This window comes from Parasteatoda tepidariorum, chromosome 9 (assembly GCF_043381705.1).
Source record: "Parasteatoda tepidariorum isolate YZ-2023 chromosome 9, CAS_Ptep_4.0, whole genome shotgun sequence".
NCBI lineage: Eukaryota > Metazoa > Arthropoda > Arachnida > Araneae > Theridiidae > Parasteatoda > Parasteatoda tepidariorum.
In genome coordinates, this window is record NC_092212.1 from 2,249,058 (window position 1) to 2,261,581 (window position 12,524).

The 12,524-nt window shown below is 31.1% G+C and overlaps 2 protein-coding genes across 2 annotated transcripts in view; one reads left to right on the top strand and one right to left on the bottom strand.

Moving 5' to 3' along the window:
* Positions 1-3,743: 3,743 nt before the first annotated feature.
* LOC107455576 (uncharacterized) lies at positions 3,744-10,469 on the bottom strand. The gene has a single exon (XM_016073200.3). The coding sequence runs from the start codon at positions 10,257-10,259 to the stop codon at positions 7,002-7,004; it is 3,258 nt and encodes a 1,085-aa protein (XP_015928686.2). The 5' UTR covers positions 10,260-10,469; the 3' UTR covers positions 3,744-7,001.
* A 378-nt stretch (positions 10,470-10,847) lies between these two features.
* The window catches only part of LOC107455575 (glutaminase), a 55,700-nt gene continuing 54,023 nt past the window's right edge, over positions 10,848-12,524 (top strand). The window contains exon 1 of the mRNA XM_016073199.4: positions 10,848-11,363. Within this exon, the coding sequence (XP_015928685.1) occupies positions 11,086-11,363 (278 nt within the window). The 5' untranslated portion in view covers positions 10,848-11,085. The remainder of the gene's footprint in view (positions 11,364-12,524) is intronic.

Here is a 12,524-nt window from a genome sequence, read left to right on the forward strand (position 1 = left end):
ATGTCATTTTGATTCTCGTATCTTAATATCAGGATGGCAAAAGGAAAAAAGGCAGGGAATTTTATGTCTTTTTCTTTTGAGTTTTACTAAATTAAATAAAAAATGTAACATAGTATAACAGGGTTCCTACACTATTTTGGGAAAACAATATCCTGACTTTTACAGGTTTTTCCTGACCTTTTACAATAAAATTCCTGACCCGCCGTTTCCCACTCCAACGAAACTTTTAACATTGCAGTTTCAATTAGTAATAATATGCTACTTAGTCATATGTATCATATATTGAATAGGATAAACACTTATATATTGAAGTGGAATTGCATAATAGCACTTTAGCCCAAATTATATTTTCAGAAAACTTGTGAAACATATTTTTAATTATCATGATTAGATTAAATTTTTAGTGTGTTTTTGTAGTTAGATACGAAAACTATTTAAATAAAAAGATCAAGAAAATCTGTTGGATTATGGAAATATTATTTTATTTAATGTTAAGTGGAACCAAATGCATGAGTGTCGTCATGATAAAAAGGGTTATTCAAATCTGCGAGATATGTATCAGTACCCTCAAATAATATTTACTCTTAAAACATACTAGAAAATTTGTTACATTGTTATTAATTTTAAAAAATCACCAAATTCACTTCAAACTGACTTTTCTTTTAAAAGATAATATTGAAATATAAAGGGGAAAAAAGTTAATTATATACAAATAAAAATTCAGATAGAAAAATTATGCAACTTGTGAGAAAAATAAAATCAAAAATATCTTTTTTTTTCTTCAGTATTTTTAAATTTATTTCCGTAATACTGTAAGCTTCCGGAGAAACTCAGGGGCTCCTATGCTATATAATATTTCTCAACATATTTTGTTGTGACAATTTCTGAATCAAGAACATCCAGTTCTGTTGCAGCAGTTTTCGTCAATTTAGATTTTCTTAATTTCAAATCGTCTATCTTTTCTTTTATTCATTTTCTAGAAATTTCAGCTTTTTTATTCTCTTCTTTGGCTTCTAATGCACGTCTCCATCTTGTTCTAGATCCTTTTACAGCATCTAGCATTTTTTCATTAATGCCTATGTTTTTCATTCCATTTATAAATAAAACATAACCATACACACGCCTTTGTGGTTTTCAACTAATAAGCTTTTATTGATTGAAAAAAAAACCCTTCGACTGTTACGTTACCATGAGAGAGGATAAGAACAATTTTTTTTTTCTCCGTGCAAATATTTATCTAATCTCTTTTTCTGTGGATTAAACTCTAAGAAACTCTTTTGCTCTTCTTTTTTTGGCAGCATCACAAAATAGTAAAAATTCCTTTTTCTGCTGTTGTTTCAGCTACTGTTGTCTGTAAATCAGTTATTCACACAAAGAGCAATAAACCTAGCAACCCTATCAAAAATTCCTTATCATTGGATAAACAGGAGGAAAATTGCTAACAGGACAGGTTCTACCAGGGAAAGAGGAATGTTATTATGAGGAAATTACATATTTTGAATTACAGAATTCTTCCTTGAAACTTTATTTTTGCCTAACTTTATGAATATGTAAGAAAAATCCTGACTTTTTAGCTCAATTTTAGAATATCCTGACTTTTGCAGGTTTTCCTGACCGTGTATAAAGTTAACATTTTAATTTGTTTTATAAAATTTTGAATATATGAAGTTATGTATTTTGTACAAACTAGTTTATTTTAGATTCAGGCAGTGAATAATCAGCAGAACAAATATAATATTAAATTATTAATTAACAATGTTTCCCATGATTATCACTAGCATGGTTTCTTCATTAACATTAAACTTTTATTTTTTTTAAAAAAATCTCATTTATAGCCTACACTTCAAATTTGATACCTTTACAAAGGATTTTTGCAAATTTTTCTTTAACACAAACTAGGTGAACTAGTTTGCAAAATAAAAATTTTAAAATTAGTTTTTTTAAAAGGTATTTTTCCATTAGATAGGCACAAATAAATTCAAATATTTTTATTTATTTAATGGAATTGTCCATTTTGTTTTCAAATAAATGAATTCAAAAATTAGTTGTATGTGTCTGCACCTGGCTATCAAAATATACATTATTTCTTGGGAAGGGAAAAAATTATGTCTTTCAGAAAACATTTCCATATTATCTGAAATATGCTAAAATAAGTTTTTCCTAATAAGCATTGGACTTGCAAGTAATGTGAATAATTTAATAAGATAAACAAAGAGCCAGAGATATCAAGAAAAATACTTATAGCATGCCCGTGACAGAATCATGGCAACACAGGGACATTATCTTTACACTAGAATACTTGCAGAAAGATTTTTTATTTGGGAAGCAAAAAAGTTTGCTTTTTTTGTCTGCAGAATTTTTGGAAAGATTGCAGAATTATTTTCAAAAATGCCTTCCTCGCATACTGGAGATGGAAGAAAGGGTCATGATTTTTTCTTTTCTTTTTCACCTTCCTTTGAAAATAAAAAAAATTCTGCAATGACTGGCTTTAGCTAGGATTTAAGATTGATATTATAAAAAGTAATTTCCAAATTGATAAAATTTAAAAAAAGTTAACAATACAAATATTTTTTAGAGCATAAGAATATTGACAATACAATCAATTCGCTATAACTCGAAGTACGATAACTCGAATATTACTATAAATCGATTTTTTTTATGAGGTCCCAACCCTTTTATCTTCCATTTCATGTTAATTATTCTCGATTACTCGAATTTTACTCCTTTTAACTCGATTTTTTTTTAATCTTTTAAATCAAGAAAAAAAACCTAGGAACTAATATCTTGCCCCTTCCTTTGCAACACACACACAATGTCTTTCGCACTCTTCATGGAGAAGATAAAGCTGTTCCTCTTGAAGTATGTGAACAATGGTTAAATGAAACGTTACCTAATTTACTTCAATGATACAGTTAAAATGATGTTTGCAATATTGATGAAATGGGTTTATTTTTTAAATGTCTTCCAAATAAAACTATGATGTTTAAGGATGAAAACTGCTCAGGGGGTAAAATGAGCAAGGAACGTTTGACTGTCCTAGTTGGAGCAAATGCGTCTGGGACAGAGAAATTGCACTTACTTGTTATCGGAAAAAACCGAAATCCCCGATGTTTCAAGAATGTAAAAACATATTCTTTGGATTACAAGTCTAACAAAAAGTTTTGGATGACATCAGTTTTATTTGAAGACTATGTAAGAAAATTGGATCGGAAATTCTTCGCTAAAAAAAGAAAAGTGATACTCTTTATGGATAAAAGCACAGCACATAGTGATCTACCTAATTTGAAAGCAGTAAACTTGCAGTTTCTCCCTTCAAAGTTGCAGCCGATGGACCAGGGTATCATAAAGTGCTTCAAACAGTCTTATCGTAAATGGCTTGTCAGAAAAATTATTAATAAGCATTAATTAAATAATCCGACAATATTTTGAAAGTCCAAAACGAAACTAACGGTAAGTCGAACTTCCGATATGTCGAAGTTTTTCGTCAGTCCTATCAGATTCGAGTTATCGCGAATTCACTGTATTAGAATATGTATTCTTTTATATGTATATTTAAAAAAAATTATACACTGTTCTATTCTAAACATGAAGGCTTTTTCTTTTTGCACTTGTATTACTTACAATTAGTAATTCAAAATGTCTTTCAGAAAAGTATCAGTACTAGAGAGAATTCTGCCACAGGGATAGCATGGTATCAAATACTTTTCTGCGTTGTGTGATTAATAAATCAATCTTTGAACAAATGTATTTATAAATATATTTACATATTGAACTGAGTCATGTAAACTACCATACATATGACATCCTTTAAAAGGAAAAATGAGTTCTAAAATTTACATGATGACAACAAATAGTGCACAAAAAATGTATTGCAAAAAACCTTTTTGAAACAAATCGTAATGAAAATATAAAGCATAAATATTTACAATAACCAATGAAATAGCACAGTAATTGATATTATATATACAGTGAACTACTCTCTGTTCCACAATAAAATTATTGTAGATGGAGGTTGGTTGTTCTTAGAGGTTATCTCCATTGACTTCAAAATTATTATCGAGGGTAAAAGATTTTTTTGAAAACTATTTTAATTTTAGTCAGTGTCATTTTTTTTTTGGGGTGCAGAAATGCAACTTGTTTTGCCTTATTTGACCTTTGCTGCAGATGTTTGTGTGGTCGCTCGTTTCTCCTAAAGGTTTTCTTTAACACCAAGTCTATTGAAAAAATTCCCTGCCTCCCAAAAGTGGTCGTAAATAGAAGTGGTCTATCCTGGAGGTTTTGCTGTACATATATAGGTTGTAGGTTGGTTAACTAATAGAAACAATATCCACAAAACATTCTGAAATCAAAATGTGAAACTTTAAACTTGTATATCTCGAACATAGTGTTCAGTCTTTTACAATTAAGGATGAACAATTGAAATATAATAGTTATAGTAAAAGTAATCAATCATTTTACTTCAATTATCGTAAAAATATTAAGTACTTTTAGATTCAGTTATACATAAATTAAAAGTTGGAATAAATAAAATTATTGAGAGATTTGTTACTCATCTTAAGCATTTTTTACCCTCCTAAACTTCGCATTATAGTTATAATGATGAAAATACTGCCATATTTCCATAGCTATATTCTGATAATCTAGCAACTACACCTTACTATAATGCAGCAAAAATGCCAAAAATCAAGAACTTAAATTTAAGTTATTAGTCGCCATCCAGAATGCAAATTCTCTAGTGAAGAAAATAATTCTGGTAGCAGAAAACATTATTTCTCTTCATCACATTAGTAATCTTAATTTAAAGTTACTAGTCATGCAGACCACAAGGCCTGAAGATACATTGATTCATACACAGTGTAATACTGTTATGTTCAAAAATAAAGCTTAGTTCAATAGCAGAAGTATGCTCTAATTTCAAAAAAATGTACTTGCTTCAATTTATTTTAAGATTTGAAATTAAATAAATATATAACATATTTATTAGATATAAAACTGGTGCAATGATTAAAAGTATGTAAGATTCAACTGATATTTAAGAGATATCTTCCATGACACTAACTTTAATTGCCTCGTTCTTAGAACAAAATCATGAAATAGTGGTTGCCAATTAGTCTCTTTCTATATATATATATTTTTCTTGTGTCCATTGCTCGATTCTCGCCAAATTTTTCTATAGAGAATTATATAAGAATATTCCAACATGTTTTGCAATTTTTACAGATCACAATTTTATAAGAATAAAGAGTTAGATTTTTAATTGACGAAAGCATGCCATTTGAGCAACTTATAATGATAATCAGGAACTATGGTACAAATAATGCTTTAGTACTTATAGATAGAACAGTCGTTTCGATGGCTAAGGTTTGATAAAATGTTTTAATACAATGTCTGCGTTAATTTTTCATCAAATGCAAGTTTGTTTGTTTCTTTGTTTTTTAAAACAAGAACTTTGATAACATGTAACAAAATCTATTCCATTTTTTTAACACCATATGAATACGTAAATATTAATAGATTTAGTGTTTAAAACTTAAGACTTTATTTTACTTTTTAAATTGGCATATACATAACGTTTTAATAGTATAATTATTAGGAAAAAAAAACATAGTATATAAGTTAAAATCAACTATTTTTGTTCTTACATAAATAAACTTGAAATACATTGCTAAGAAAGAGATATTGTTATATTTTATTAATTAAAAAACAATTCTTTTTAATCAAATAATTAAAAATTATTAACAAAATAAACACTTTGATTTTAATGTTGTTATATTGTAGTGTATTAATAAGTGCTGAAGAAACTCAGTGATTGCCTCACACGTTTATGATTTTCTTAGATAAGATGGGGGTGGGGGGAATATACATTAAAAAAAAATTTTTACTTTAAAAAACATATAAGAAGTAAAAGTATTTAAAACTGTCATTAGAATTTTAATTTTTTCTAAACACTGAGATCACAGAGAATAAAAAACAGCAGGTGCGCTTCTTCACATAAAAGGGCACTTAGAGTTTTGAAAGGACACTCACATAACACAATATCAAAATGTGTAATATTATTTAATAACCTAATTTGATCCTCAACAATTATTAAATTATCCTCTTATACAATACATGTGTGTATTTCAAAAAGTAATTCTCACTCTATAACAAATAATTTGTAGTTTATAAAAAATTATCAAAGGCTTGCACTGTGCACAAATTGTTTTCTTTAAAAAAGTAAACAAAAACAAAAAATGACTAATTGATATACAGCTTGCAAATTTTTTCTACAATTCAAACTGAATTATGAGAAAATTAAGATTAAAAGGTGAATTTTTTTTTATTTAAAAAAAGGTATTTACTTAAAAAATTATTTTGAAGTCACATAAAAAATTCATAATATACCTCCCTCCGAAAAAAAAATAGAAACAAAAAAATTTAAGCAGTTGAGAATATCTCATCAATATAAATATTTGTAATACCAATCAGAATATAAACACATACAATTTAACCAGTGTGTAATTATTATTTAAACAATAATAAATTTTTTAAAATGGTATATGAATAAAAAAGCAGAGATTTTAAGGGCTTATTTTTATGAAAAGGTCATAGAGGGCCCTTCTCAACAAGCTTAGGGAGAATACTGCTCAGCATGCACAAGGAGACTAAATTAATACTAATACAAAGATATCACTTTAAATCAGTAGGTACTAAAGAATACAAGAGGTTAGACAATAGTTAAATTAATCAGTTGATTGAACTTTGCATAAAATTTAAATTGTCCACAGAATTTTCACATAAGTTTTCCCACATTCGTGAACACACTAAGAGAGAGTAAATTATTGCATAAGAATGCTAAGACATCAATTTAAACCTGTGCTATATTATCAAACAAAAGAATTTACCCCCAAAAGTTAAATTAATCAGTTGATTGAATAAAATTTAAATACAGATTTACAATTAAGTAAAACATTTTTTGTTGTACCCAAGTTGAAATTTTTACTATTGCTTAAATGTAATAGCTATCTTTTTTTCTTAAAGCAAGATTGACACATGATCTTTGGCCTACGATTTGCATCTAGTTCTACCACTCCTTTCGCAGAATCGTACAACCATTGGGCTTTTGAAGTCTCAGGTCCTGGTTTTGTTGCACCACATATTGAGCAAGATCCACATCGACGGCACACCCACTTTCCTTGAGGAAGGTTTTTTAAACCCACACAGAATGTGTGATAACCCCGATCACAGAAGTCACAAAACAGCATCTTATCTTCATCATTAGGATCGCTACAATGAGAACACACTTTGCAATCCATACACTGCCAAGGATACGTCTTCAAGACGTCCACGACTTCGGTCGTCAATTCGATACAAGAAGGATGTGCACTGTTGTCACATTCGGAGCAATGAACGAGTTCGTCTGGTTTACCTTCTGCTCCTTTCTTACAGACTTTGCAGACAGCATTCGGCTTCACCTTCGGCCGGTACGCCGTCGTTTCGGCGGCCGTGCCGTTCTTATCCGAAGGCGTTTTACCGTTTTCGTTTTTCTCGGATCCAGAGCTGCTGTCGTCTGCCGTTCCTTGACTCGAGCTGCAAGATCCTTCGGAAGCAGAACTGTCTTCAGAGTCTGACTGACTTCCATCAGAAAGAGCTTTGGTACTTTGAAGTTCTTTGAGGGGTCCATACAAGACCGTGTTGACAGGGAGGTACTTCAGTTCGGCAGGAGTGTATTCCTTATAATAATCTTGGAACTGACCAGGAAGGAGAGCGACGGGATACTTCCCGGGCTTCGTGTTCGGCTTTGGTTTATTTGATTTTTTGACTGGATAGTGTATCGTATAAGTTTGCAAGTCCATACAAGATCTCCTTTCTTCTCTCCTCTCCTGATTCAGGTGAGCGTTGTATTCAGCCGCAGATTGCATGGCTTTTTTCACCAAATCCACCATCTTCGTCTTGTCGGAATTGGTGGCGACGAACTCCTTGTGCTTATCAGTGATACTTTGTTTTTCCTTTTCTCTCAAAACTCTGATATAATCTTTATAGTGATCTGGATAATCTTTGCTCATCAGCTCTAAGACTTCGTCAGATCTCAATGCCGTGAGTCCCAAATCGCATTGCATTTCGGTAACAACTCCCTTATCTTTCAGAAACTGTTTCTCGTCCATGTCGACAGATCTTCTGGCTAAATCTGGGTATTTCCGCTTAAAGGACTTGATATTTAAATAATCGCAAATCTGTTCCTGCAATATAAAAAATTCTCCATTTTCTTGAGGCCACATGTACTCAAATAAATTTTCGGGCAGAAAAGCATTCACTTCGTCATCAGAGCATCTGGCACGCTTGGAACTTTTTTGACTGCTGTGGCTTTTCTGACTACAATGACTTTTTTGACTAATTATACTACTCTGTGACTCTTCATCCAAAGATGGTAAGACTGTAGGAGAGATTGCTCTTTTGGAAGATTCTAATATTTTTCCGCAGCTTTTGCGACTGCTTGTGCTCATTTGTGAATCTTCATCCATTAGGGGGTCTTTCATATCTTCCGCTTTTTTAAAATTCCATACACTTTTTTCTGCTGGGGGTTCTAAACTTGTGGGTGGATTCTGAGATTCCTCATCCATTGGAACTTCTTTAGATTCTACTTGAGCTGAATCAACATTCCATACACTGTCTTTTTCACAAACTGAGACATTACTTAGATTAGCATCATGTTTTTTCCCATTTAAATTTGAACCAAGTCTCTCGATGTTTGAATCACCATTAAGTTTTTCAATATTTGAATCTTCATCTAGTTTTTCAATATTTAAATCCTCATCTAATTTTTCAATATTTGATTCCTCATCTAATTTTTCAATATTTGAATCCTCATCTAATTTTTCAATATTCGAATCCTCATCTAATCTTTCAATATTCAAATCAGAAATTATTTTTCCGACAGAAGAATTGGCCTCTAACTTTTCAATATTTGAATCAGATCTTAATTCTTCTACATTTAAATCTGATTCTTGTCTCTCAACATTTGAATCAGCCTCTGATTGTTCAGTGTTTAAATCAAGGTCTAATCTTTCATTGCTTACGCAGGGCTCTAAATTTTCATTATTTGAATCGGGTTCTAATTTTTCACTGTTCAAGTCAAGCTCTAATTTTTCATTGCTCAACTCCAACTCTTGTTTTTCAAGATTTGAATCAGGTTCTATACTTTTAATATTTAAATCAATACTATCTTCTTTGTCCATATTTTTGTGCACATCTAATTTAACGCAGTTTGGATTAGTATCTAATTTATCAATGATGGAGTCAGTATTTAGCTTATCATTGGAATCAGTATAGAGTTTATCCATGTTTGAATCAGCATTTAGTTTGTCATAGTTTGAATCAGCCTCTGATCTATCAAAGCTCTCCTTATTTGATTCTGCATCTAATACACAACTATTAGAATTAACATCTTCTATATAAGAATCTACTTTTTCAACATTTGAGACAGACTCTAATGTTTCAACAAAAGAGTCAGAATCTCGTTTTCTAGTACTAAAATCAACCTCTTCAATGTTAGAAGAAGCATCTGATCTGTCAACATTAAATAACTCTGTTGCCAACTTATTGGCATTAGAGTCATCATCAATGTTATCAGAAGGCAAAATTTCATCAGACACATTCATGCCAGAGTTAAGGTTTGATTGGTCAATATTTAAATCTGCATCTAATTTGTTTTCATTTATGTCAGCATCAGGGCTCTTATTTTCAACTGATGTATCAAGGGGATTTGAATCAAGTATACATGTATCCCGGTCATCTTTATCTCCTGTATTAGATAAATTGGACTTCACATTCCAAGCACTAAGATCTTTCACAGGACTATCTTTACTACTACTATTATCAGATTCTTTAACAAGCTCTTTCTCGGTATCAGGGATTGATTCTATAATATTCGAAACTTCTTTCCTACATTTTTGGCTGTCAGTGCTGTTTCGAGAATCATCCTCTAAAACTGATTCTCTCAATTGAGTTGGTTTTGGTTCAACACTCCATGAACTACGGGTATCTTCTTCAAACATGGACATACCAGGAATTCTTGGACTTCGTGGACTAGTATGAATGGTCAGATTCAATTTTTGACGGCTAACAGCATCAAATGACTGATCATCAGACTGAAGATCAACAGCTGCTGATCCAGGAGTTGCAGCTGAATGAAAGGAACTCATAGAATCTCCTTCTGTAGCTTCAGGAGTGGACGGAAAAGAAGTTGGTATCCAATTATCAGGTTCGTTGGAGTTATCCATCTCAGCAAACAAAGGAAAATAAAAAGTAACTGCTTGTTAAATAAGAAAACATCAAAAATGAGTTTAAATGTGGAAATTCCAGTTAGTCTATTGCACTGACAGGAAAATCACCGGTTCCATAACAACAATAAAATAACTATCGCGCGAGTACCGCCATTTAAAAAAACAAACAATAATTTATGAAAAAATATTCACAGGCGTTGAGTTGTGAGAGGAAAGACATACAGCTGCGAAATCAAAAGTGGCAAAAATTTAAACTTTTTGATCTTAAAAAACTCAAAGCATATCATAATCAATATTTAAGTAAGCTATTATGTAGCAAAGAATTTTCAACCCATTCAACTCGATTATTTTGTTATTAAGTAGGCTGTTGCTTGGCTGACCGNCATCCAAGCAGTTGGCGATAGATTTCGTTTGGCAATCACCCATTTCACCAGATCGCCAAAGTTTAGGGTTATAAGAGGGCGGTCAGCCAAGACAGTGCGTATTAAGTAACAAAATATCCCATGTACAAAATGAATGTATTTATATATTGAAAAAGAAATAAATTTTCTTTTTTAATTCTATTGCAACGGAACAACAGAGCGGAAAATTTAATATTATACAAGATTTGTTTGTGTCAATTCATTAATTATTGCTCATCACCGTAACTGATCCATTTAAAAAGAAAAGTAAACAAAACGAAACCTGTAAAACAGCCTATTTTAGTGACATTTGAGATAAAAATTTCTTGAGATAGAATTGCATTATTTGAAATCACTCTCGAAAAATAATTAAATTTTTAATCTTCAATTAAGAGTACCGATAATTCACGTACAATTCTTTAATGCTTCTCTGTCGTGCCAGTTTTCGTATCATCTGTTTCAGGAAGAAATGTTCTCAGATTCGAAGTTTGCGATTAAGAAATGAAAGCTTTTTGCCGTGGGGATGGATTCAAAACTCAATTTCAATTGGTAGATTTCCTTTGCATAATGTATTTCGAAATGTACACGGCTCTCGGCCGATCTCCTCGCATGCCAGCCGCACATTTATGCCGGCGGATGAATTTAAAGTCACGAACAAAGATGGAAAGACCAAAACTAAAAATGGAAGTGTAAGCTTAAGGTAAAAACCTGCAGAAACATTACGAAAATTAGTGAAAACTTTAATTTTTCGTCAAAATATTAAAAAAATTTTTAGAAATTATCATTACTAGTTGTCCCTTGAATTTCATTATTTGGATAATACCCAGGATCGTAATGAACTTATATTTTTCGGAAGAAGAAAATTTCTATTTTGCCAAATGAAATTAAGAATTTGCCAGTATCATTAATTAGTGCGTAATTCATTAGCTTTAATGAAAAATTCATGTTGCTGCCATTCTCACTTTATGTTAATCTGTCCACCAATATATTACTGATTTAACAACTTTATATTTGATTATTTTGATCCATGAGTGCGGATTGGTAATTCATGTAACTCATTGTAAGTAAGGGTAAAGCATCGAACTGTTATTCGATCCCCATAGGAGATTTGAAGCTCCCCCTGCTTCAGATGTGCTATGATGATCACAGTGTCATAATCAGTGTAATTAATTGTAATGATATACTCATAGAACTGAAATACAAATAGAGCAAGCCTCTGTTATATTTCTTCATCTCTCTTTCTCTCAAACATAAAGTCCCCACAGTTGGGTGTTCCCTTTTATTCTCTGCATCCTAATATTGCCCAATAATTTTAAGTTTTTAGCTTTTAAATTCCAGCATCGATTATCTTCCATTGAAATAACAAGAAGAAACAGAAGGTTGAAAATACACTCTTGTTCTATTCATCTATGTTGTTTCATAATGAGTGTTAGAGTTATTGTGTTATGTTCGCCTTATTATATTTCACCTCTATATTGATATCTGATGGGAATTAATCTTGAAATACTTTCTGACCATTGCAGGAGTCTGTCCAGACATTTTGTGAAAGGTCCGTTTTCCTTGAAATTGTGAAAAAATTACTTACATTCTTTCAAGCAGGGTCCGCTTTTATGAATTTGTGCAAATAGGGTCTGTTATTGCAAAGAAAAATTTTTCAAGGAGTTTTTAAATTGTGAAGACATACAAGATTATGCTCAACACTATAAAATTATAATTAAAAAAATTAAATTTTAAAAAATAAACAACAATTGCTGCTTCTAAATTAGAGATGCAACATACAAATATTTGGTATTTAGCTTATACTGCTGAACGCAGAATATTCATTTCGGACGAATAATGGAAGAATCGTCTGTCGAAGACA

Excerpts from the sequence above, each read along its gene's own strand:
- LOC107455576 (XM_016073200.3), bottom strand. The coding sequence starts at position 10,259 with ATGGATAACTCCAACGAACCTGATAATTGGATACCAACTTCTTTTCCG.